The sequence below is a fragment of the Trachinotus anak genome, unplaced genomic scaffold, assembly GCF_046630095.1.
Source record: "Trachinotus anak isolate AG129_WGS33_773 ecotype Australia unplaced genomic scaffold, CSIRO_AGI_Tana_v1 ptg000011l, whole genome shotgun sequence".
Taxonomy (NCBI): Eukaryota; Metazoa; Chordata; class Actinopteri; order Carangiformes; family Carangidae; genus Trachinotus; species Trachinotus anak.
In genome coordinates this window covers 827,254-853,273 of record NW_027273862.1, presented here as the reverse complement: position 1 = coordinate 853,273, position 26,020 = coordinate 827,254, and the positions used below count along the sequence as shown (strand labels likewise).

The following is a 26,020-nucleotide window of genomic DNA, read 5'->3' as shown; positions in this document are numbered from 1 at the left end:
TGAGGAGCGTGGAGTGGAGGTGGGACACCTTGAAGTCGCTTTATTTAGAGTTGGAGAGTCTCACTCAAGAATAACCTGAAAGCTGGATTCATACTGGAGCACTTTGACTGCAGAAGAGGTTTTGTCTGTTTTTGTGTGCAGTCAGTGGACGAGTTCCCTGACTGATGTATGCTGTGACAACAAGCTCTTATTCTCTGCGAGGCACCTCAAGACAGACTGATCTACAAACTCCTCTTGTTTTCATCCCTTTTTCTCCGCACATTCATGGCGACATAAAACTTGCAATAATCATTAATCTTTCAAGCTTCCCTCATAGTGCCCTGCAGTAAATTTGCTTTTGTTTGACAGAGAAAATAGCACTCTTATCACTGTTTTCACATCTAAGCTTGGACAGATTATAGGAATTCTTTCCCTTTTTATGATTTTATTTATTGATAAATATGGGTAGATACAGATACTTAATATTAAATGACTCACAGTGAAGGCAAAATAATGACTGAGCCAAGTAGTGACAGTAGGACGTCTGTTGTGGCTGGAAGCTGAGTCACCTGAAAAATCAGCTGTAAATGAGTCAGTCCAAACTGAATGAACCCATGTAGCGGCTCCATGGCCGTCCCTGGCCCCGCAGGAGTTATCACAGTCTTCATTACGCAGCTCTGCTCCAGCTTTGGGGGCCAGGAAAGGAAACAAGCTGGCACACACTGTGTCTGACTGCTGCCCATGTACATGCACATTATTGGGGTAGTTTTACATAAGCATACACACTGGCTCATCCACACACACACACACACACTCTACAAGGAATTATTCTCTCGTGTGCCAAATAGCTATTAAAGCACTAAGGAAGTCATATAAACTGTGAGCTCAGGCTGGCATTGTACAGACATTTTAATGGGAGGCACAGCACACTAGATTATATAAACTTGACCATTTGTATACCTTTAATTATTGAATGTATACATACAGATGTTTAAGAAGTGATGTTTACTATGATCACTGTCGTGGCTCAACATGTTATTACAGTTTTTCTGAATTACTAAATCCTATTCTCTGAGCCAGCTGCTCAGTGGCCTGAACCCATTTACTGAATCAGTCTCATTTGGCAAAAGCATAAACAATTTTCACCTGGTTAGACAAAAGTTACATATCTCATTTCATTTTTTTTTTTTTTGCAAAACTAATTTTCACTGACTAAAACCCACTGTGATGCACACGCCATGCATAATGGTTTGACAATTACAGCACAGATGTCATAGCTTACACACAACAACTCAAACGCGTTCACACGTTTTGCTGATGATCTGAGGACACTAACAGAAGCCAGTTCAGAGTGCACAGGTTGTAAAAGGTTGAAGTTTTAAAGAAACAGTGGAGGAAAATAATCTGAGAGGCAGAGGAGGAAGAGGAAGAACAAGACCAAGAGGAAGACCAAGAACTGTAATTTGAGATGAAATTTGTGCAACTGTTCTTGAGACCATGTTCAAGACCATGTTCTTGTTCATGGACAGCATAATCAGTGGGTTCAGAGAAGAGAACGGGTACACACACACACACACACACACACACACACACACACACACACACACACACACACGTATGACATTACAGTACTAAGGTGTGATGCTGAGGCTGAATGAATCACTTCTTGAGTTTCATTTTACAGTTACATTTACAGTGTAATGTGTTTTTCTTTTGTTTTTGTCCTTTTTGCCTTTTGTCGTACTGAAGTTTTACTGTTCCCACGTGCTGAATCCAGACAGTAAAAAAGATTGAGCATTTCTGGAGCTACATGCTCTGAACACTGCATTTTCCATTTTTATGCAGTGTGTAATGAATGCTCAGAGGTTGGTTTTTTGTGATTGGCTTTGTGTAGGATCTGAAAACTGTTTGATTGTGAGCACAGATAAAACTGTTTTGAGGTGATCGATTTTACATGAAGAGTCAGAGGTTTGAGAGACGAAGAAGCAGAGTCTTTATTGCAACTGGAAAAAAAACAGTTCGGCCTTTTTTAATCTGGTCTGAGTCGATATTCCAGTTCAGTATAGTGCATATGTATGTGCCAAGAATTTAAATGAGTCTGCAATGGTTATGGGTTTACAAGATATGTGTACGGGAGTTTTGGGTGTAGCGTTGTGCTGGAAACCATTGATCAGTTCCTGGGTTTGTATGTGCTTTGCAGGAGATTGTTGTTGTGGCACCAAATGACAGCTGGACTACCTGCTTCCTGTAAGTGAGCTCACTGCTTTTGGATATGGAGCCGACTATGGTTGTGTCATCAGCTTCGGTTACTGAACTGTGCAGAGACATGAAACTATTAAGGAGAAGAGCCGGGGTGATAAGACACAGTCCTGAGGAGCCTCAGTGTCAGAATCAAAGGGCAACATGTGCTGTTGTTCACCCTCCTTTCCCACAGGAAGTGACAGGTTCATATATACAGTGTATGAGGACGTATTGGTGTGGTATTGGTGAACAGGCATAAGTGTCAGTTTTACTTTTTCCTGGTGGGTGCCCGAAACATTGCACTATACAAATCCTTTAAACTGTGCAAAGACGGACATAGCACCATGTAATATAGATCAGATGTGACTGTTGTTTCATCTACCACCAAGCATGTTCGAACACTGAGGGCTTCAACTGGGAATCCGGAGGCGCTGATCATCTAGCTCCATCATCTAGCTGGTGTGATATTTCTTCTGTTGGGCTGCATCATGGTCCTGATGTTTTATGTCCTCTCTGAGTGTTTCGATTATCCTTGTAGCTTTTTGTAGGCAAAGTTTGCTGTGCTGTATTGTCACATATTGTGACAGTTTCAGTGCAAGAAAAAAACTTCAGCATCAGTTTCTAAAGTGTTTTTAAAATGTCTGGCTTTACAGCAGAAAAAAACATGTTTACAGCCTGGTACAAAAAAACTGGTTTTTGGGGGGTGAATTTTTATATAACTCATCCATTTAGATTTTATTAAGGATTAAATTTATGCATGATTGAGGGTGTGACCACTTTCAGTGACAAGTGGGTGTCATCACAGTTGGCGAGCTGCTCTGTGTCGAGCTGCGAGCTGCTAAATCAAGTTGTTTGTGTTGTTGGTGCCTTTTAGAGGATATTTCATGCTTGTTGTCGGATTAATTGACAAACAGTACAATTTTTTTGAGATGATTACTTTATTGCGCCCACAATACTTTGTTGGCCTAGTTCGTTAACTAGCGAATTAGCCAGCCTCAGAGTACCCTTCAAGCAAGATGCCCAGACTCCCAGTTCACAGGTAGCAGGTGGATCCCAATTTAAATCTGACTACAAGTGCAAATGCATGCGATGTAAGAAATACCAAGTGCACCAGACTTTGAATCTCTAGTTACGTAAGATGTCATACAGACGTGATCTTCTTTAGTGGATGTGCTAAATAAGATACAGCCATTTAATGACATCTATGTGACCAATGAGGATTTACAAGATGCATTTAATGTTTAGTCTAGACTTGAAAATAACATGGCCTGTCTGGTCTGGCCTGAACGGGCCTGGCCCTGTCAGACGGTTCTTAGACACTGATCTAGCTCCTTTGCTTTGAAGGCTCTGCACTATCTTCTGCTGTGGATGAGGACAAGTATGAGCCCTTAAATGTAATTCTATATTGTTCATTTCAACCAGGGGAAGAGTCTGCACTTGTAATTTATTAGTTTCTGAGTCTGTGCCTGGAGTTCAGACTAGGTTGTTGTTTTTAATTTGCAAATGTAGGTCATGGCTTTGGGTGGACACTCACACTCACACACACACACACACACACACACACACACACACACACACACACACACAGTAACTGTGCCAAAGAAAAGTCCTCTCTGTTTCAATACACACTCATTCCTCAGTTTCTCTATGTGTGTCTCACACAGACGTGCAGTGTGTGTGCTCTGTGAATAAGAGATCCTTCCTGTTAGAGCTTCCCTCAGGCTCTCTTTTGAATGTGTGTGCTGTAGCTGTGGGCTTGCAGGTTGTCTCAAACGGAAATCATGATTTTTTTTTAAAAGCACAGTTTAGAATCCTCATACATATTCATTGCCTCTCCGTGCAATTTTCTTTTCTTGTTGTTTCACACAGAATTCAAATGTACAAGTACAACAATCTTCTGTTGACCCGGTGATGCACTGAGATGATTAAAAACGAGTTACACTGGTTTTCTAATTAACCCTGTATGTGTTACTGTTGTGAGCTTGGATTGAAGCTCACACTGAGCTGCACCTCGGTGTCTGGGGAGTCTTGATGTTAGATTAGTTATAGATTAGTCATATTGAAGTGAATCATTCAGTGTCAAGCTCCACTTAAAAAATTGACAATAAGACTGGAGTGAGAGACACAGGTTCTGTTATTATCATTTTATGAAATGCATGGGAATATGATAATGTCTTGTGTGGATTAAAAAATCTGCCTAAAATGATTGGGACTGCTGGAGCAGAGAAATGATGCAGGAGAAGGTGATGCTACATAAAACAAACTGGACTTAAGAAATTAATAGAAACAGTAAAGATGAAATTATATAAAAATGTAATATCATGATTATAGTGACCAAAATGATCACGGTTATCAGCATTATCATGGTATTGTTAAAATGTGCTGAAATTGTGCAAAAAAGTAATAACACACAACCTGAAATCATTTCAACAAGTGGATGTTTGCATTTAAACATTAAAATAACGTGTCCAACACATCTGTGTCACAGATGAGGACGAGCGACCAGCAGCAGTACTGGGTTTGTCTGCTGCATGCCCACTCTGTGAACAAGGGAATAGCACATGTATTATTATTGTTATTATTTTCTGAGCTGTAATGTGTTTCAGAGTGCAGACACTGTGAACATACCGGTCACCTGCCCAGCACGTGGCTGTTAAACCAAAGATACTGCAGCTATACTGTGCTCGGAGATGACAGAGCAAGCTGCGGCCCTGGAATGAGTTTTCAAAAACACACAATCACTGATTGAAGCATCACACATGGAGGCTCTAACACTGACAGAAGTTACAGTGGAGAGGCAACAGATCTATTTTATCCAGTTTGCACAGTGGTTAGCAGCTCACTCTTTTTCCCCTGTGTCTGTGTGTGTGTTCTGTTACTGTAATTTTATGTGTCCTCTCTGAACTGAAAGACAAACTTGTCTGATAGTGTAAAAAGATTGTTAGAAGCCTAAAAGTGTCATTTCTACTGTGATAAAGCATGAAACCACTAACTGTTTCATCTCTAAAAAACGCACGCCTTAGTGACAGCTTGTATATATTGATTTGACCATCAAGTTATACCTTTGTCTACAGAAAAGACAGCCACCAAGGTTAGATGATGTTTGGAATAAATGCTTTAAAATGTGTAGGGGGCTGGTTAACTCCCTTGCTTGAGAACCAGCTCAACTACTCATTGACACAGTGTCTTTATGTCCATGTCTTGTCTTTAGCATGGGAATGAGCCATGACGATGACCACGCCACCTGCACTGGTCACTCCCACATCATGTCAGGTGAATGGGTGAAAGGAAGAAACCCCAGCGACCTCTCCTGGTCCTCATGCAGCCGCGATGATCTGGAGAACTTCCTCAGGTGAGACATAGCTGGATGCACATGAGTCCTGAACTGGGTCCTGATAGGTAAACTGCAAAAAGTAAACATGAGAATGAAAAAGAAATTAAAGAGATAAAAGCAAAGGTGCAGTTATTTTAAACAACCAAAGCAGTGTAATTTTTATCTTGCCTAATTGGCTGCTGTGATTGTTTTATTGTGAATGCCTGCCACACAACCTGTCGCCCTTCAAGTCATCATCACTCCATAACTGAGACAGCTGACTGGTAACAACAGGGACAGAAGATAACACAAAACCAGTTATTTTTGTGTCACAATAGCTGGGAGCTGACCGAGCAGCTGCTAGGCACATCTGAGAACCTGAGAACACCCATCTTGCAAGCCCAACTTAAATACAATCTGGGTCTCAACTCTGAGTTTTAAAGTGAGTGTGTTGCTGGACTTATTAACAGGTTTGGTCGGGTACAATGGGGAAGGTGTAGGGGCAGGTGTATCTTTGCAAAATTGAACGTGACCTGAGGTCAATACTTTTACAATACTCAATACTATAAGATGAACTGTACTTTAGTGTTGGTCTTTGCTTCCCCTCACTGCTGTGGGCAGTGTTATATGTATGTGGAAGCACAATCAGAGCTTTGTGTAGCCAGAGATGTTCAAATGTGCTGTGGTGTCAAATCATGTATTCATATATTTCTAGATTCTGTCCTTTCTTTGATGCTGAAAGTGTTCAATATAGCAAAAGATATTATAAAATAAATGCATATAAATAAATTGTGTAAAATATGTAATTGAACCAATAATGTGTGAAATAAGTGAATAAATTATTAAAAATCAATTAATTATGTTAATGGAACTTATGCACCAGATGCTGGCAGTAATTCTCTCAAAATGCTGTTTGTCAACCACCAAAAAACAGCCGAAGAAGAATTGTATTTTATGGCACCCGGCGTACATCTGGCATGGCTAGTGCTGGCAATCCAAACAAAGCAGCTGCTGAAGCCAGTTACGTTCTACCATTTAAACAATGTGTCATTAAAGCAGGACAACTCAAAACAGATGTAATTTAGCTCTATATAAATTTTTATTATGTAGAACGATTCTGCATGATAAAAAAAATGTATATTAATCCACACCCAACCCAGACCTAACCTAAAAAAATGTTGCAATACATAAGCAGTATTTGAAAACAACCTCCTAAAACCTGAACTTGATCTTCACTGAAATCTATTTCTCAGCCTCTGAAACAGATAGAAACATGAAATAAAAACTATTTGAGAGCTTAAACCTTTCATTTGTATTGTAAATCATTTGTCACATTTGTTAACATTCTCAATTTAGTTCAACTCTTAAAAATTTATTGAATTTTTTTTTAATGTTAATGAACATTAGGATAAAGACAATGATTTAAAATAAAAGATTAAGCTCTAAAATTATTTTTATTTCATGTGTCTATCTGCTTTGTATAGGTTTTAGTATCAGCATTGCGTCAGGTGAATCTTTACCTCTAGTTAGTGGTGATACAGATCCTCCTCCTTAGCAGGTTGAAATCAGTGTCTGAGTTTTGAGTTATTGATTTAGTTGGGTTTATTCAGGTAATATGTCCTCGCCCAGGTCGTTGGCCATTGTCCAAACTGCAACTTTAAAAATTTAAAAACAAAATACATTTCTCATAATGGATTTCACCTTTCTGAAAGCGAATCACAATGCATTTCATCAGTCACATGTCATGAAATCATATACTACACGTGTATGTCTCATCTGGTCTTAAAGGGAGGAACATGTGTATGTCACATCTGGTCTAAATGTGTTACATTTCTTTTGAGTTGTCCTTTATGACACATTTATAGCCTCCCCTGGTTTGTAGCATGAATTAGCTTCAGTTTAGATCCCCAGTCAGCTGCTTAGAGGAGCCCATTAGTGTTAAAGGTTCATCAGCTCTGAAATTGTTATCATGTGACAATTCCCAATGACAATTCTTGACCTACTTTAAAAGTTTTTAAAAAACAATTAAGGGCTAATGAAGTTCTGAGTTTTCTCAGTGTTTCACAAGTAGAAGGATCCACAAAGTTTTACGCAGGCCACAATTACTGTTTATTTGTTTTTTGTTTTGTTTTTTTGTTTTGTTTTTTTTGCATACAGCTATATGTAGAAACAATTTATTGTTTGCCATGGACAAATCATGGAGGGTGATGGGCACTGGTCAGGGTGTGCCAAATGTTAAGGGAAGAAGCCTGGTAGGGGGGGGGTCCTGATGCCTGGGTGCGTGGGTTCTTTCATGATACTTGAGATAATGTATATTATGATTTGGTGCTATACAAATAAAATTGAATTGAATTGATACTGAGGTCTTTGCTGATGCACTGACTCATGGATACTTTGTGTGGAGCGGAGAGAAGTAGCAGTGATCTTTTCTGCTGTGTTCAGTGATCATTTCAAGGCCTTACAGTCAGCAGCCCTGCAGTTCCTGTACCATACCAGTGATGCAGGTGCTCAGGATGGTGTCAGTTGTACTTTTGTAGAACGTAGTGAGGAGGGGTGAAAGGACGCTCACTCTCTTCAGCTGATGCACGTGGAGATGTTTCTGTCACGTGTTTGAGGTCCAGGAGAGGAGAGTTCTTCTGCAGTCTGCACTCCCACAAACTTTGTGCTGTCGACCCTGTCTGCAGTGGTGCATGGTCTGCTCACATCTTTCAGACATAGATGAAAACCATTTTCCCTATTTTTAGGGAGAGGTTGTTAGTCTTACACCACACTGTTGGTAGCGGTTTCATTATTGTTGCTAATAAAGCTCACAACTGTAATGATGTGGTTGAAGCTGGATGACCACCTTTTTTTTATTAAGTGCTTTTAATGTGTGATTAAAGCTTTTTATTTGTGTTGTTTTCTTTGTTCATTTTAAACTCATGTAAAGCGTCATTGAGTACCATGAAAAGCAGAAAAATGTATTATTATTATTATTATTATTATGCATTGCAGTTGTATATCTGCAGCATGAACAGGAGTGGGCTGAGTATACATCCCAGTACTCACTGTGGGGGTGCTGGCTGTGTCACTCCCAATCAAGACTGACTGTGGCCTAACAATTAGGGAGTGCAGGACTGAATTGCATGAGTGAATGGTGATTAAGTTTTTAGACAGCAGAGGTTACAGCTATAAAGTTACAAAAAATGACTAAAGAACAGAGCATTATTGAGTTTTATGGCTATGGACAACATCAAGTTATAATGACACAAGTATCCGCACTGCTGTAGTTTTTGGAAGCTGTAGTTTTCGTGTGCTCACAAAGCAATCATTGTTTAACTTTGTTCAAATCACAAAGGTTTCAGTTTCTTATATCAACTGCTGCAGTTGTTCCAGTTTGACTTAGAATATGGAAAGTAAACCCCAGCTACACACTCTTTTTTAGACTGATGACACAAATGGATAATGAGAGATTGCGTTGAGTTACAGTGGAGGCTCGCCCAGATGTCACGTCATGACTTCAAGTCTCTATATCCCCTGCCTCTCTTCAGCTAGCAAGCTCAACAACTGATACCTTTCTGAGCCTGTTGGCTCCTGTTAGCTTGAATGACAAAAACAAGACTGACACAACCTACCACTGTGCCAGACACAGGAACTACACCTTTGCAGGTTTTAAGCCTTAGCTTAAGGCTAATGGCAGCCACAATGCCTTTTGATCTTCACAGAGTTTTGTGTCTTTCTCTGAGGAACATCTTCAGAGTCAACATGCTGCTAAAGCTAGCTGCATGTCCTCTTTCTTTTTCTTTCTTTCTTTCTTTCTTTCTTTCTTTCTTTCTTTCTTTCTTTCTTTCTTTCTTTCTTTCTTTCTTTCTTTCTGTTACACACACACACACACACACACACATACACACACACACACGTATACACAGTATCTGGCTGCTCAGACACACCTCAGAAGAACAGTTTCTCATGCTTATCAGTCAGTTGTTCTGCTGGCTTTGCTCAGGCCGTTGTTGGAGAACCTGACAACATCTCTGCAGGAGGCAGAGACTGAGCTCGATTTACACTTTGTAAATTTTTGCTCCATAAATGACAAGAGCTAAAAATGGTATAACTGGTCAATCGTCATTTTCTGTGTTCCTCTGTCTGACTGCTGATAGCAGCTGGAAAGATCTTCATCTCAGTCAATGAAACAACAAATGAAATAATGTCTTGTAGAAGAACACAGTCCTGTTGAGTGCACACTTGGACAATTTTTGACGAGAAGCACTGAAGCTGCTCTTGGGGCTTGACACCTTGATAAGACACTTTGATGTTGTCTTATCAAGATGTTTCTTTTTCCTCTCATCTGTCACTCATCTGTGTTTTTAGCTAATTTCATTCAAAACACTATGATGTGCTCTTCCAACTCATAAGGAAAGAGGTCCAACAGCATTCACCATCTATTGTCTTGCCTACCTCTGGTAATGTGCCAAACTTTCCATTTAACTCCACATGACACCACGATAACAGTCTGCTACAATAAAAACTGTGAGACATGAAAAATTGTAAATGCATTAAGAAAAAGAGACTAACATGCCTTTATTATTTGCAGACTAAAACTAATGATGAATAAATGAATAAAATGTGACTTAAAATAATGAGTAACATTATTCTAAATTAGGTCTCCTGCAGCCGCAGTTCCATTTTCAATAATGTAATTTGTCGCCCATCTGCAGCTAATTAGCTACTTAACTGCAACATATTAAACAGGATATAAATGTACCTAAAAATGTCACCTTGGTCCATTTTGATGTGGTCCTTACTCTGCAGTACCGCAGCCAGCAACACTTTTTCTTCTACAGCACGGTTTGTTAACTTTTTAGTTCTGCTGCAAGAACCAGAGCTCAACCTGCCAGCTTCTGCCAGTCAGACACAGACACAGACACAGACACAGACACAGACATGACCCTCCACTCAGCTGAGACATAAAGGAGCATTTCTGATATTACCCCAAAGACCCTTCCTTTTAATAGTATAACATGATTAAAAATACATTTAAAAGACGCCGACAGTATTTTTTACATCATTTGAAAAGGGATGATTAAATATAGTTTCAGCTGAACTTGAAGTGAAAGTACAAAAGTATTGTTGGCAAAATGTACTGAAAGTATAAAAGGTAAAAGTACTTGTTCTGCAGACAAAAAGCCCTGTAACTGATTATATTGTTGTATAATACAAATATTAGACTGTTAATACTTATGCATAATAAATATTTTACTGTTGTTGCTTGTTGCTGTTGCTGTTAGAGGGAAAATGTCTCTTGGAACTGCTAGACTCTGCTGTTTGTGAAGGGTCAGAAGCCATGATGGTTTGGAACCATCGGTTTAGTCTTTTTGTATTTTATAAGCTTTCCATGTTTCACATGTTTTTAATCTTTAAAGTAACTTGTAACTACAGCTGAAAATAAATATAGAGGCATAAAAAAACAATAGTTCACTCTTTTGTAATGCCATAGATTATATATAGATAATTAGATAGCTAGATAATTTTCTTATCTGTAGCTCACACTTGTGCTACCTCTGACTGAAGTTTTGTGACACAAACATTTATTGTTGCAGTAGCAGAACATGCAAAGACTGGTTTAATACTGTAAAAGCATAACAGGTTGTGAAACAATCTTGAATATAACATTGTTCAAACCTTCAAAACTAATTGTGTAATGTGACCAGCAGTGGTTCTTCCTGTCTGTCCTCTGAGCCGCTCACTGACACTTTGATTCCCTCATATGTTAAAATCAAACAGAGGACAGAGGAAGCTCCACTGAATAAACCTGGAAGTAAAACATCTCCCTGTTTGACTCTAGCTTCTGAGCAACATCTGGTCACAGGCCATTCCTCTAAAAGAGTGAAATTGAAAAAAGCTGAGAGCCTGACAGTCAGATGTGGGTGGGGCCTCACAGGCTCAGAATCTGACAAACAGCTAAAGAACATTATGAGGGAGGGTTTCCAGGGCTGGTTTCTAGTGGATGTAAAACAGGATTTATGCTAAAAACCTGTTTCACATTCATGAATCATTCCTCCACACTCTCAGATCTTAACTTGCAGATTGATTACAGCTCCAGTATGTTCTTTACTCATTTAGTAATTCCATGTCACCTGAGGTTAGAGCCTCAGCTGAACAGTATTGATGTGATGGGACGTCTTCTAACGGGCTAAGTGATTTATCAGACCTGGAAAATGATCTATGAGAAGCACAAGAGGCAGAGACGTGTCTCCAACTCACTGATACCGAAACCACAAACACAGAGAAAATGGAAACACATTTTCTTTTACAGCAAAGTCATCACCAAGATCAGTCTCCCCCTTACATCACCCAAGAGGAGCTCAGCTCATTTCAGTGATGATGATTTTAACACCTTTTTCTGTGTAGATGCTAGTTTTCATTTATACATACATTTACTGCATTATTAAAAATAAAAAATAAAATGAAGCTGCTGTTGCAGTAGACCTAATTTTGAATAATATATGATAATCAAATGAATAATGTTTATTCATTTGATTACCATTGGTATTAGTCTGCAGATAATGAAGACATTTTTGTCCCTTTTTCTAAATGTATTTTCCATTTTTATGTGTCCTAAAAATTCTGTGACTCAAGTTGTGATCATTTGTGTTGCACAGTAACCAACCAGGTGGTGTTCTCATTTAATTTGACACAATCTTATCTTATACAACAGACGGTCCCTGCTCAGTAAATCAGCATTTGGCCTGAATGAAAACTGAAGATTTGTTTAGTGAGATTGGTAGACTGGCGGTTATTCTGGTTGGATGTGTTATATTATCAATGTGATCATTTTTATGAACTGGTCTGCATGAAAATCTTATATGAGGTGAGATTATAGAGCAGGTCAGCTAGTAATGGTAAGTTTGGTGATGTCATCCCTGGCTGCACATGTGGAGGAGTCCTTGAGAGAGAATCTGAATCCACACATTGCTTTTGATATCTAGTGAGTGTAAACATAGAAAAAAATGGAAGTCACGCCTATGGACAATTTGAATTTGACAATTTGTAGTAGTAGTGGTCAACAACAGATACTTTAAATAAACATACAGTATAACTTCAGAGACCTACAGTATGTGGTCAAGGAGGGTAACCAGGGGATAACAGACTCTGATGCTGGTGAGTGGCTCCTGAACTGAATATGCAGTGTTTGCTGTTAGGTCTGAGGATAGGATGTGTGTTTTTGTCTGATAGTGTATGTGTTCTGATAACCAACACTGCATGGATGCAGACACAACCTGGTCTTTGACAATCACCGATCTAATCTGACATATCCACACACTCATTACACACAGGGGCACAGAACAATAGCAATGCAGCCCACATCTACAGTTTCACCACATCATCCACTAAGATGAAATATTCTGCTGGACAATAAAACCAGCCCAAGGAAACATGCACAAATAATAGAGAGACGTCACACATACAAAGAGTCTTTGTCTTGGCTCAAACTGTAAATGCTTTTATGTCACCATTAATGTTCATCTGCATCTGCTTTCAAAGCAACAAACCTGCCGTGTGACTGCCAAGTCTCTTTTGGACTCAGATTTGAAAATGAAAATAAAATACTTGGAAATGAAACAGCTGACTGGTAAGCACGCAGTATGAATCCTTCTCTTTCATGCCTTTCAAACAGATCCAAAGCCAGCGCCTGCTTACTGCACACAGACCCCAGGAGCCGTTACCAGGTCCGGCTGCCTCCTAAGCTGCCAGGCATGCACTACAGCGTGGACGAGCAGTGCCAGATCCTGTTTGGAACCAATGCCACCTTCTGCAATGACATGGAGGTACAACACATTTAATTTATCCTAGTGTTTTAAATGTCATGTATTATTATTTTTAACTATGTGGAACTGGTTCCTGGTCAATGACATTTTCCCTTCCTCTCCCCAGAGGAAGCCGTTAAGAGTTTTGGTCTGGTTTTCATGTGTGTTCTTTCCCTCCTGTTCTGCTCAGCTGTCACATGTGATTTCATGATGATGTCATATGAGTCTTCTCATTGAATGGTTTGTGTAACACTGTTAGAGGCTATGACACTATAGCCAGTCTGGTGGTCCTGTTAAAGATCCTGGCCGGTATGAGGTGGCTTGCTGTGGCACCTAGTATCAGACAGAAGTAAGGTGAGAGGTGGATTGAGGGCTGGATCACAGTTATATGTTATGGTGTCTTGTGTGTAGAGGGCCATGAAAACCACTCACAGTAAGTTCACTATGGTGAATTTCCATAACAGAGATCATCGTGAATGGGGACATCTTTAATATCCTCAGAGTGACTTGAAAATGCTGTTGCCACAAGGGAGAGCCTGCATCTCTCCAGTCACTCCAAGCTGCTGAGCTGTCTCCGTGGCTGAGGGCTCGGTTCACCCATCTCCCTCACTAAACAAAGTTAGATGGGATGTGTGGAAATATTATGGTTTCCAAAGACTGACAGGAAAATGAGTTGTCCACCAGCAGTCTCGTCTCCATGACAACCATTTAGCTCTGTTCGCCGAACATGAACTACTTTCTGGAAGTTACCGTTACTGGAGGTAACAGTAAGTGTTGGTTAAATTATACTAACATTGAAGTTTATGTAGATCTACGTTACGTTAGGATGCTGTGTGTTATGAACGTTATATAACGTTTTGGTCACCAGTGAATCAGCTAATGTGAGTTATGTAGCTAAGTAGCTAATCTGTTTCATCTTTTACCTCTGACTGTGGCAGCAGTTTACTACAGTTTGTTTTTCCTCTAACGTTAACTGTAACATTACTTTGGCCACAGACCAAAAGGAAGAGTTCAAATCAATAAAAAATTGATTTTTACTTGACCAAGCATCTCATACAGTAGATAGGAGGGGAATGAAGGCATGGAGCAAAGTGAACAAGTGATCATCTTCTGCATTTTTTGTCTTCCACAGTTTTTAGTTGTAAAAATGTTCCAGCTGTGACGGAAGCATGACATTAAGCAGGCTGCTGCAGGGTGAATACACCTGGCAATGACTTCATACATGATGTCTGTGACAGACACACAAGGAGCCTGCCATTTGATTGGGAAGCTTCAGTCATTCAGAGTATGTCTTCTGACCATTTCGGCTGCTGCCTCAGGCCTGTACATTTAGTGTGGTGCCTCATTTAACATCTGTCAGACTGTAAATTCTTTTTTTTTTTTATTATTTTTTTGGGCTTTTTGTGCCCTTATGATAGATCAGTGGAGACTAACAGGAAGGGGGATAGAGAGAGGGGAATAACATGCAGGAAAGAGTCAGACCGATCGGGAGTCGAACCGGTGACTGCCTGCTAAGAGCATCTTGCACTCACACATGGTACGCGCCCTAACCACTCGACTACCGGGCCGCCCCAGACTGTAAATTCTGACATAGTGTCCAGAGCCTTTATTCACCTTCACCTCAGAGAAAACCAGACTTTTATTTTGAAACAGGCTTATAGTAAAGAAAGATCTCAAAAGCCCTCTAGTGGTTGAGAGGACACAATCTTTCATTTTCCTGGTGGGCTTGAATTTTAGTGACAGTTATTTAACTCTGATGGATTTTAGTAAACTATTGTGCTGCTGAATTGACTTTCTGAGAATTTACTGTATTTCCTATATTTGTGTGTGTGTGTGTGTGCATGTCAGCACCTGATGTGTGCTGGCCTGTGGTGTTTAGTAGAGGGGGACGCATCCTGCAAGACCAAACTGGATCCTCCTCTGGATGGAACAGAGTGTGGAGCAGACAAGGTAGAAGTATCTCACTCACACAGTGATGGGAGACGCCTGTTGACTCGCTTCAACAAAGACAATGATAAGTGTTGAGTGTATTTGAAATTATTTTAATCTCAATGTGTGTGTGTATGTGTTTGTGTCAGTGGTGCAGGGCAGGCGAGTGTGTCAGTAAGACTCCCATCCCTCAGCATGTGGACGGCGACTGGAGTCCATGGAGCCAGTGGAGCATGTGCAGCAGGACCTGCGGTACTGGAGTCCAGTTCAGACAGAGGAAATGTGACAACCCTCCGTATGTCACCACTCTGTCTGTCTGTCTGTCTGTTTGTGTGTTTGTGTGTGTGTGTGTGTGTGTGTGTGTGTGTGTGTGTGTGTGTGAGTGATAGAGAGAGAGAGAGAGAGAGTGTACACTTATCTCCAAGGACCATAATGTGCAGTTGTGAAGTTCCACGCAGGGGAAAACAAGTCCAAAATGCCTCTGCTAAATTTTAATTTAAACTGAATCTTGAATAGATGATACATTTGACGGATCCCAGGTTGGAGAGAGTCCAGTCAGTGTTTGCAGTAGCAAAAACAAAAAAAGTCTCTTCTTTCTGCTGTAGGTGTATAATGAATGTTATGTGGTGAAACACTTGATGCAGAGCTCCACAGATCAGAGTGGAGATGTGTTTATATCACCTGCTGTTTGATATACTGATGACTCATGAAACTTCTGCTTTTAACAGTGTGATTTACACACAGACTGTCTTATGTCTGTACCCACACACTTTCACACACACTGTATTTTCTAATTATGAGTGATTACCATTAAATTAAACTGTGCACACACAGGGTGAGGTATTGGATCTCTGTTTGTGAGTCTGTGAGGAGAATTCTATATTGTGATACTGGCCATATCACCACAACACAGGTTTTCTCCATCTTACAGAATGTCCAACTGAGTGCCACACTGCTGAGAGGCACCTCGCCCTGCAGGCCCTCCAACTAAACTGATTCTATTTGATATTCAGGTCAGCTTCCACACAAGCATGCATGAAAATAACTCAGTATTTTCATGCATGCTTCATTTTCAGTGACACTGACCTGTCTGCATTAGTATCATCATTCTGGCTCAAGACATGTTCAGTTCATCTTGTTAGATACTTACAAACACGTTAGTCTCTGTCTACTTGACCCAAACTGACTGTTCACAATGTATGTAATGGGTGTGTGTATGTGTGTGTTGTATTTGTGTGTACGCAGGCCTGGCCCTGGTGGGAGACACTGTCAGAAGGCCAGTGTGGAGCATAAAGCCTGTGAAGGTCCCCCCTGTCCCAAAGGGGCCCCCAGCTTCAGGGACCTGCAGTGTCTGTCCTACGATCGACATGCCAGCAAGAAGAAGGGCAGCATGCTGACTGCCATTATTAATGATGGTGAGACACGTGCACACAGACATGCAGCTCCCTGCTGTAGCAATAGACGCCTACATTTCCAAGTTAGACCCACTTCATTTCAGATGAAAGCATGATCTTTAGAGGAACAAATGACACATCCTGCCTCTTACAAATGAAAAATTAATAAGTAATGAAATGCATTTCGCTCAATTCTGTACTTTCAATGGTTTTGCTGTTACAGCTTAACTTATACTGGTATGACCAGTCACTTCTGGTGGCTAACAAGTTTAGAAAGATATGTATTTGTAACTGACATGACTGAGTCAGTTAGCTGACCTTATGACTCATCTTTAATTGTGTTAATAAGTTCTCAACAGGTCACAAATATTTCAGTCATTTCATCACAGAAGTGATGCAAAAAGGGAATATGGTCCACTATAGAATACCTGTATCTCTATAGAGTCACATAACAATGATATGTGTAAAGCAGAGAATGTCAGGAAGAGAATGGAAATTCACTGTCTCATTATCCTGGACAAAACAGCCTGTTTTCAGTGAAAGCTATGTAGTCTGGGTTTAAAGAGGAATTCCACCAATCTCACACATCAAAGTCTGGTAAAGGGTGTTGAGGAGTACCAGTGTTCACTAGTCTGTCACTTGAGTCGACATCAGTTGGTTTGAAAAAAGAAAAATCTGAGGGTGTGGTGTTAAACAGAAACAATTTTACCAGACCTCTGTAGCCTGCTCTTCATCTCTGCTCAAGGCTACATTAGCCACTACTGGCATATGTAAGAGACGGGAATCTCTGAGCTATCAAGTTGCATTGTGGGAAATGTAGGTGCCAAGGAAGAAGAATGCATGGAATCAGTGTTAATTTTGTTGATGAAAACTATGATGAAAAACATTTGTCGACAACCTGTTTTTCAGGATGAAAATGAGACTAAAACTTAATAAGAAGTAACCAGTGATAATGAGAACTATAGCAAAATGTATTATGTACTAACACAGCTTTAAACACATTTGTGAACAGAAATTGAGAGAATGAAGCCTTTTGTGTCCTTTAAGTCATAGATCTTTAATGTGAACTCATGAAAAATGGGAGCAAAAACACAAGTGTTGTAAAACCCAGGTCAGAGAAAATGCTACTGTGCAGGATTATACAGTATTTTACATCATAGATATTGCAGCTTTTATCAGTGAGGACTTAAATAATTCTGCTGAGTGACAAAAATGGGAATATAAGAATATAAATAACTATATAAGTATTCATGAATGGGATAATCAAAGATATCCACTCTATAGCTTATAAACTTGAGCTGAAGCATTTTGAGAATTTACAAAATACCAGCTGAACAGACTAAAGCAAGCATGTGGTGCCTAGGAGGCTCACTTGGTAGAGCGCTTACCATCAAGGCTTAGTCCTAACTGCAGCGGCCCGGGGTTCAAATCTGACCCGTGGCACTGCTGCATGTCATCCCCCCTCTCTCTCTCTCTCGCTTTCCCCAACTATTCTGTCTTTCTCTCACTGCAACTATAATAAAGGCATAAAAAGCCAAAAAAAAAAGACTAAAGCAAGCATGAAATGAAAGATATGACCCCTGTAAACAAAGACCAAATACATATTTCATAAAGAGCATACAATGCATATGAAAAATATTGTATGATGCAATGAGAACATGATCAAGACATGCATTGCATGTCATAGATGCACACATCAAATCAGTTTACATGCAGTTTCATATGTAGAACTTTAAGAATTAGATTGCATGTATTTATAACTGTACATACTGTATCTATGGAGACAACAAAAACCACTTCAGATTCATCCCAGCTGAGCAACATCACAAAACAGCTTCAAAAAGGACTTTGTTTGTTTAACCCAACAATTTATTGTGGAATGTGAAATCAGTAGATTGATGATATTGTTCAAGCAAGCAATGGAAATTTCAAATCACCATAATAGAGTGGGGCAAAGGTTAAAGTAAATGAAAAGTTCATACACTGTTTTTGTGCATAAGAAGACATTTATGGTTCCAAGTCCAAAATCCATCTTAATATGGTTTTACATCTCCTCTCTCAGGCTTCTATCTGGAGTTCTAGAAACAGCAGGTTGCTCACCCTGGCTGACTGTTTACTGAGTGAAACACAGCCAGGCCAATATAAGGTAACAGATTGCAATCTACCACTGTAGCTGGGTAAAACTCACTTGTAATGGTGATGGTCAGTCAGCATTGAAATGTGCCGAACAGGAGATCAGAGGATGTGAGGCTATACATCGGAGCCTGGGGCTTGGTTCTGGTGCAAACCCCCAGTGACCAGTCGTGGTGTTGCAGCATCTTGGTCCAATGTGGACCAGTTCAGTGCCAGTGTGTGTCAAGGCCAGCCAGAGGAGCGCACATGGCTGCAGATTCCGAGGCATGTTCATTGAAGTGTGTTAAAAGTGGTGTGTAAGTTATGGATACATGATATTAATGATCGTAATATGGATTAATTATTAATACCATATTAATATAGTTACATTCAGTTAGTCGTTGCTGGGCAGACTGCTGCAGAGTTTTGCTGGCCCAGATTCTGCACTGGGATGCAGCTCTGGAATTTGGATAGGTAACATGTAGAGGGCTGGAGACTGTAATTCACCACAGGTGTCATATCACTGGCCAGAAAAAATTCAGTCAGAATCTCATGCAATCCCTGCGATCTTTATCTGACTTCTAATGTCTTCCCAAACTGGATTGATATGGATCCAAACACCCACTCTGCCATTTAATAAGTGCACGAGTCCCTCTTGCCTCTCACGTCATTACAGCTGTTTATTTTTATTCTAACAGGATGTGAATATGTTTCTGTTAAGGTAGATAAATGTCAGGCCTTCATCCCCTCCCCTTCCTTTGGTGTCTTTGTAGCCAGTTTAATAACAGTTTAACAGTTTGTCCAGAAGAGTGGTTAATAAGCTCAGATCAGTGGATGCTATAGTGATGGTTTCCCTCTGGAAGTTTCTCCATCACTAAACAGGATCTCTGGAGCTCATCCAGAGTGACCATCAGGTTCTCGGTCACCTCTCTTACCAAGACCCTTCTCCCCTGAATGCTCAGTTTGGCTGGGCGGCCGTCCTGGTTGTTCCAAACTTCTTCCATTCAAGAATGACAGAGGCCACTGTGCTCTTGGGAACCTTCAATGCAGCAGAGTTTTTTTGGATCTTTTCCCAGATCTGTGACACAATCCTGTCTCTGAGCTCTGCAGACAGTTCCTTCCTCCTTGTGTCTTGGTTTTTGCTCTGATCTGCGTTGTCAGCTGAGATCTTATGTACAGACATATGTCTTTCCACATCATGTCCAATCAGCTGAATTAACCACAGGTGCATTGAGCGCTGCATGAATGTGTGTGTGAATGAGTGAATGTATCTCATAGTGTAAAGCTCTCCGAGTGTTCGTAAAGACTAGAAAAGCGCTTTGTAAACACAGTCCATTTACCATTCCATTTATAACATTGTGGGTGCATTTGATGTGAGTCACTTTGCACCTTGACGTACGGTGCATTAAATCAGTGATTAATTCTGGTAGATGCAACCTTTTTACCTGTGCCAAAATATAATAATTCTAACCTTAACAACTCGACTCCATCTTGTTATGGGATCACAGCGGCTGTGACACCTGTCACCTGTCAACCTAGGACTTTGCTGTTCCAACACATTATTACATGACTACTCAGTACACAATTAACTAGTCACAGCCAATCATTTGATTTTTAAAAATCAAAACGTTATAGGTCCCATATTTTACACTTTATATTTGGTTTTAAGAGCCAAAAATCCTCTCAGTGTAATTGTACATCTCCTCTCTCGTGAGCTCTAGTAATAACAGGTTGGTGAGCCTGTTCTAAAATTAAAACTGGACATTTTAAGTTGAATGACCTTGATATTAACAAAATGTACATATTTACAATAAGTTAATGACAAAACTGCACAAAATTCCTCTATTGAGTTTTACAGTGTTACTGTAATTTTGCTGTCTTTTTTTTTTTATTAATAACACTGGATGGAAATGCATCTTTGTTTTTGTGTATTTTTTGTGTATTAATGACACAATCTTTTGTGTGTGTGTGTGTGTGTGTGTGTGTGTGTGTGAGCAGAGAAGCCATGTGTGTTGTTCTGCAGCCCGGTGGGTCGAGATGTCCCAGCCCTCATGGCTGACAGAGTGATGGACGGGACGCCCTGTGGACCCTATGAGGCTGACCTGTGTGTTAACGGGAGATGTCAGGTACATACACACAGTCACAGACACACATGCATACACCTTCAAAATCATTTTGTGGAATGGTTCACTCTAAATATGATCTTCATCCTCCCACAAACAACTGAGCTGTTGGTCAGTGAGATCACCAAGGTCCAATGCTCCAGGCCTTTGCCATATACAGTGGGACAACCATGTGCCTCACTCAGGTCGACCATAAGCACCTCTTTGTCTTGAAACAGAACAATGTGAAACAGTGCAGTGTAACCTTATAAGGATGGTACTCTCCACTGATTGTCAGTGGCCCTGCAGACACGCAAACAGAGCTGAGTCACTAGATAAGGCAGTGCTGTGAAGGTGCTGCTGTTTACCTCACAGCATCACCGGTCAGGTTTCCATCTGAATTTTGTCCAAATTTAAATACATCATTTTATTTCCAGTCCAGGGTGTGATGCTGCTGATGGCTGCCTTGTTTCTAAACTGTTTTGCTTTTTCACTGTTTCTTGTTTATGTGTTCCACCTTTTGCAACTCCACCATTCACAAGAATGTGCTGCTGCACATAATCACAACAGTCCTATCCACATAGTTTTTATGCCTTCTTTTCGGGTTGTCCGTCCAATTATCCGTCCGTCCATCCATCTATCCATCTATCCCATTCTTGTGGACATGATATCACAGTTATACCTCGACGGAACTTCTTCAAATTTGGCACAAACATTCACCTGGACTCAAGGATTAACTAATTTTGGTGGTCAAGGTTAGTGTGACATCACAAAACACTTTTTAGCCATTCTTCAAGACTTCACACAGCAGTTTCACACAAATGGTTAATATTTTATATGACTCTGGATAAACAGGAATGTAATCTGAGGCAGCATACAACCATGAGGCAGTAATTTTAGTTCACCAATCTTCAGGAACACAAGTTTGGTCAGAGGAGCATCATTTCTCTATGAGGCATTGAACAAGCCTCTGTGCTGGTGAAGTTAAGATAGTGGGGATTTTGAACACTGCTCCTATCCAGTCACTTGGGGAAACACTCGTTCTCTAGCCAACAAACTGGATGAACTGCTGGTCATCAACAGAACAAAGTAGGACCTTTCACACTCGGCTGCCCTGTGCTTTACTGAACCCTGAGTGAGTTCATCCTGACAGCTCATTACAGCTGCCTGGTTTTCATCTCCCCCGATTGGACCACATAACAGAGCAATGAGGGAAAATAAGGCGAGGTGGAATCTGCTTTTATCTGAACAAAGGTTGGTGTGCATATATCGCGGTGCGGACAGGATCCTGCACAACAAGGCCAGAAACACACTGACCAAGGAGATCAGAGTAGCAAGGAGAAGCTACAATGAAAAGCTGAAAAACTGGTTCTCAGTCAGTGTGGAGAGGCCTGCAGGACATCACCAGTTACAAGAAACCTTTCCCCTACACTATGGAGAACCATCAACTGGCTGACAACCTGAACATGTTTGATAAACCCACATTCAGTCTCTTCACCCGTCCCCTCTCAGACTCCATCAGGTTCAAACAGTGTGAACCTTCCTGTCTGAAAATTGGTGCTGGCCCCCACTTTCACTCCACAATTATCCTGGACCCCAAGAAACACTTTCACAGGACCCAGTGACTACAGGTCTGTTGCCCTGATGTCTGTGGTCAGAGGGTCTTTTCAGAAACTGGTAACCCACCTGAAGGAGATCACAGGCCCCCACCTAGACCCTGCAATTTGCATACTGGGCAAACAGATCAGTGGATGATGCAGCCAACATGGGACTGCACTACATCCTGCAACACCACAACTCCCCATATGCAAGGATCCTGTTTGTGGATTTCAGCTCAGCTTTCAACACCATCATCCCAGAAGTCCTGTGGTCCAAACTCACCCAGCTCTCTGTGCCCGCCTCCACCTGTCAGTAGATCGCCACCTTCCAGTTAAACTCCTGAAATGTGCAGATGTCACAACAATCATCGGCCTAGTCCGAAACGGTGATGACTCTGCATACAATCGGAGGTGGAACAGCTGGTCACAACAACCCAAATAACAGAAAAGAGTACTGTATTTTTTCACTTCTAAAAGTCCAAAAGCAAAACAGAAACAACAAGAGGACGAGTGTGTCTGTGAGTGTGTCGACTGCACACTCGCGCCCCACCATACCAAGCTATTTTGCTTTCGATGGATGAATAGATAGATAGATAGATAATGTATGCAGTGTAGATTAATAGTCCAGGTCATGATCCACTGCCTTTCTCTGAGGTGTAGAACAGTCTGATGGCAGTGTGAAGGATTTCCTGAACCTCTCATTCCTGCAGCGCAGAGAGATGAGATGCTGGCTGCTGTTGTAGCTGCTTCTCTGACCTGCCAGAATGTTGTGGAGAGAGTGGTTGGTGTTAGTGCTCCTGCTAAGCACAGACTCAGCCTTTTAACCAGCTGGTCCAGTCTTCTTGTGTTCTGGTCTGACCTGCTGCTGCCCCAGCAGACCACAGCAGAGAAGAGGACACTCTCCACCACTGACTGATAAAACATGTGCAGCATTTCACTGCAGACGTCGAAGGACCTGAGCTTCCTGAGGAAAAAGAGCCAACTCTGTCCCTTCCTGTAGATGGCATCTGTGTTCAGGGACCAGTCCAGTTTACTGTCCAGGTGCACACCTGGGTATTTATAAGTGTGCTCCACCTCAACTTCCTTCCCTTGAACACTGACTGGTTGAAGTGTGGGTCTAGACCTGTGACAGTCAATGACCATCTCTGGTCATGGAGGTGTGTGTCCAGAAGGAGGCAGTTCTTGTTGCTCCATTTACTGAGGCCGTTGCCAGATCTCTTTGTTTCGTGTTCATTCCTAATACACACCACAATAGCTGTGTCATCTGAGTATTTCTGGATGCGGTAAGAATCAGAGTTATGTTTAGTTGTGTCCGCTGTATACAGGGTGAACAGGAACAGAGCCTGAACAGTCCCCTGTGGAGCCCCAGTGCTGCTCACCACTGTCCCTGAGACACAGTTACCAGCCTGATGTACTGTGGTCGTCTTGTGAGGTAATCCACAAAATAGGACATGAAGAAGGGATCCAACCCTGTCCCTTAGAGCTAGTCTTTGACAATGGGGGTTTGGATGGTGTTAAATGCACTTGACCGTAATCCTTGCGTAACCACCTGGCTCATCCAAGTAAGAATGAGCAATAGTAATAGCAATAATACGAGCAGTTCAAGAGCAGGAACATCGGCCTCCGCTAACACAAGAGTAAACAACTCAGGTTGCATCTGTATCTCCCACTCAAACTCAAGCTTTCCAGGAAGGAGATTTGGTACAGAATCATTTGAATGATCATTTCACTCAGGCTGGTTCAGAGTCAATGCTGTAGACTACAGCAATTAACATTGGTTTCATTTAGCCAGTTTTTCCTTTATCCTAATCAAGTTGTTTTTGTGCCTAAAAATACCAAAACCTTATCCATACAACTGCAGCACAGAAGTGGCAATGATTTCAGTGATGAGAGCAATGTAGATCTGACATAGACCAAGTGTGAGTTTTTGTGCTGTGTGACAGTGTTTGCATCCTTCCGATGTTTTTTTCCAAAGCAGAAAGGACTGTGGTGGTATACAAGGTGGTATCATAAGTCTAAACTCCTGCATCAATGTTCAAGTAGCTCCTAGGTTATGCTTAATATTGAAATGAGACAGCAGTAACTGGAAATAGTGTTATATAATAATGATATCAGCGGCCATTATAATGTAGCCAGGTTCCAACGTCATGGCTTTAGGATGAGCTGGAGGGTTTGGAGACTGGTGCATAAATAAAAGCTCCACAGTTTGGTCTCTTTGCACTGTTGTCATCACTGAAAAAATCAACAACAAATAAACACCTGTCCCAGTGCAGAGCTGCGAAGAGGCCCCCACAGGGATCAGCAGAGTACCTCATTCATTAGCAGTTAGCAATTGTGGAGAGAATTCACGGCCTGCTCCCCCAGGGGACGGTGAAGGGATTTCACCCCCCCAGCCAAGGTAGAGAGAGAGAGAGAGAGCGAGAGCCTAGTCCAGAAAGTCAAATATGGATGCAATTATCATGATGCACATGTGCTCAAAAAATACTTACTTCTCTCATTTCAGTAATGACTCATGTATCGTTAACTGCAAGATCACTTAGAATGAGTGCAGCTTAAGCACATGATGCATGTGTGTGCTTTTACATATGTTAGCTCTCTTCCTATGTGTCTGTGTGCGCGTGTGTGTGCATATTTAATTTAACCACGGTGACACATGCAGATTGCATAAGCAGAAGCACCGTTTCAGTACAGTTTCATTCATGTGTTCCACTTGGACTCACCTCATGACAGACACACACTCACATCTCTCCCAAACCATAAAAGCACATAATGCACAACTGGCACAGTGTGGACACCTTCATTCATTTTTGAAATCTTTTGACAGGACACATTAATTTTACCAAAAATTACATGGACCTCTAGTCTGTGTGCGAAATAGTCAGAGGGTCCAATGCAGTGGGCTGTACCTCCAAACAAATTCAAAAACAAAGAATTATCAACATAATTCACGCATTAATAACCTATATTCCCATATGCCAAGAAAAGAAATGTGTTTAAAAACATTTAAACAACATATTTCATCTTCTGTCCTGAGTTCTGCACATGACCAGTTTTGCCAACCCACCATGCACCTGCAGAACTGGGTTCAAATTTGTTTCTCGTTTCTTTCCTTTGGTCTGCTCCCATTTGCTTTGTCAATTTGAAACATCCTTGCCATGTATCTTTTGCACTCTGCCAAAACATTCAACCTGCACACTGGCTCTGTCTTTCACCTTCAGGGGCGAGTAGTGGGGGAGTTGGGGAATGGTTGATGTGAACTGCAGACAAAGAGGAGGCACATACTGAGGGTACAGAGGGTGGAGGTGGCATGGATGTTTTTTAAGCCTAGCAAGTGAAACTCGGACATACTATGAAAACACTAGCAAGGAGAGAGAGGAGAAAGGAAGCAGAGAGGAAGAGGGGAGAGGAATACATTCAGCGTAGCTGTGAAAATATACTTTGTCTGGCTGGAGAAGGACCCTGGAAGTCTAAGTAAGCTGGAGAGCACCACATGGCTCTATGGTTTAGCAAACTGTGCATCATGCAGGGTTAAGGGAATGCATTACTATATCATTTATGAAATGTA

The 26,020-nt window shown here is 41.1% G+C and overlaps 1 protein-coding gene across 4 annotated transcripts in view; it reads left to right on the top strand.

The window, feature by feature from the left end:
- adamts17 (ADAM metallopeptidase with thrombospondin type 1 motif, 17) overlaps positions 1–26,020 on the top strand; it is a 126,267-nt gene that overhangs the window by 66,407 nt on the left and 33,840 nt on the right. For all 4 annotated transcript variants that reach the window (XM_071488160.1, XM_071488158.1, XM_071488157.1 and 1 more), the window contains exons 9-14: positions 5,432–5,572; positions 13,191–13,341; positions 15,169–15,270; positions 15,399–15,544; positions 16,495–16,664; positions 20,754–20,881. In XM_071488160.1, the coding sequence (XP_071344261.1) occupies positions 5,432–5,572; positions 13,191–13,341; positions 15,169–15,270; positions 15,399–15,544; positions 16,495–16,664; positions 20,754–20,881 (838 nt within the window). The remainder of the gene's footprint in view (positions 1–5,431; positions 5,573–13,190; positions 13,342–15,168; positions 15,271–15,398; positions 15,545–16,494; positions 16,665–20,753; positions 20,882–26,020) is intronic.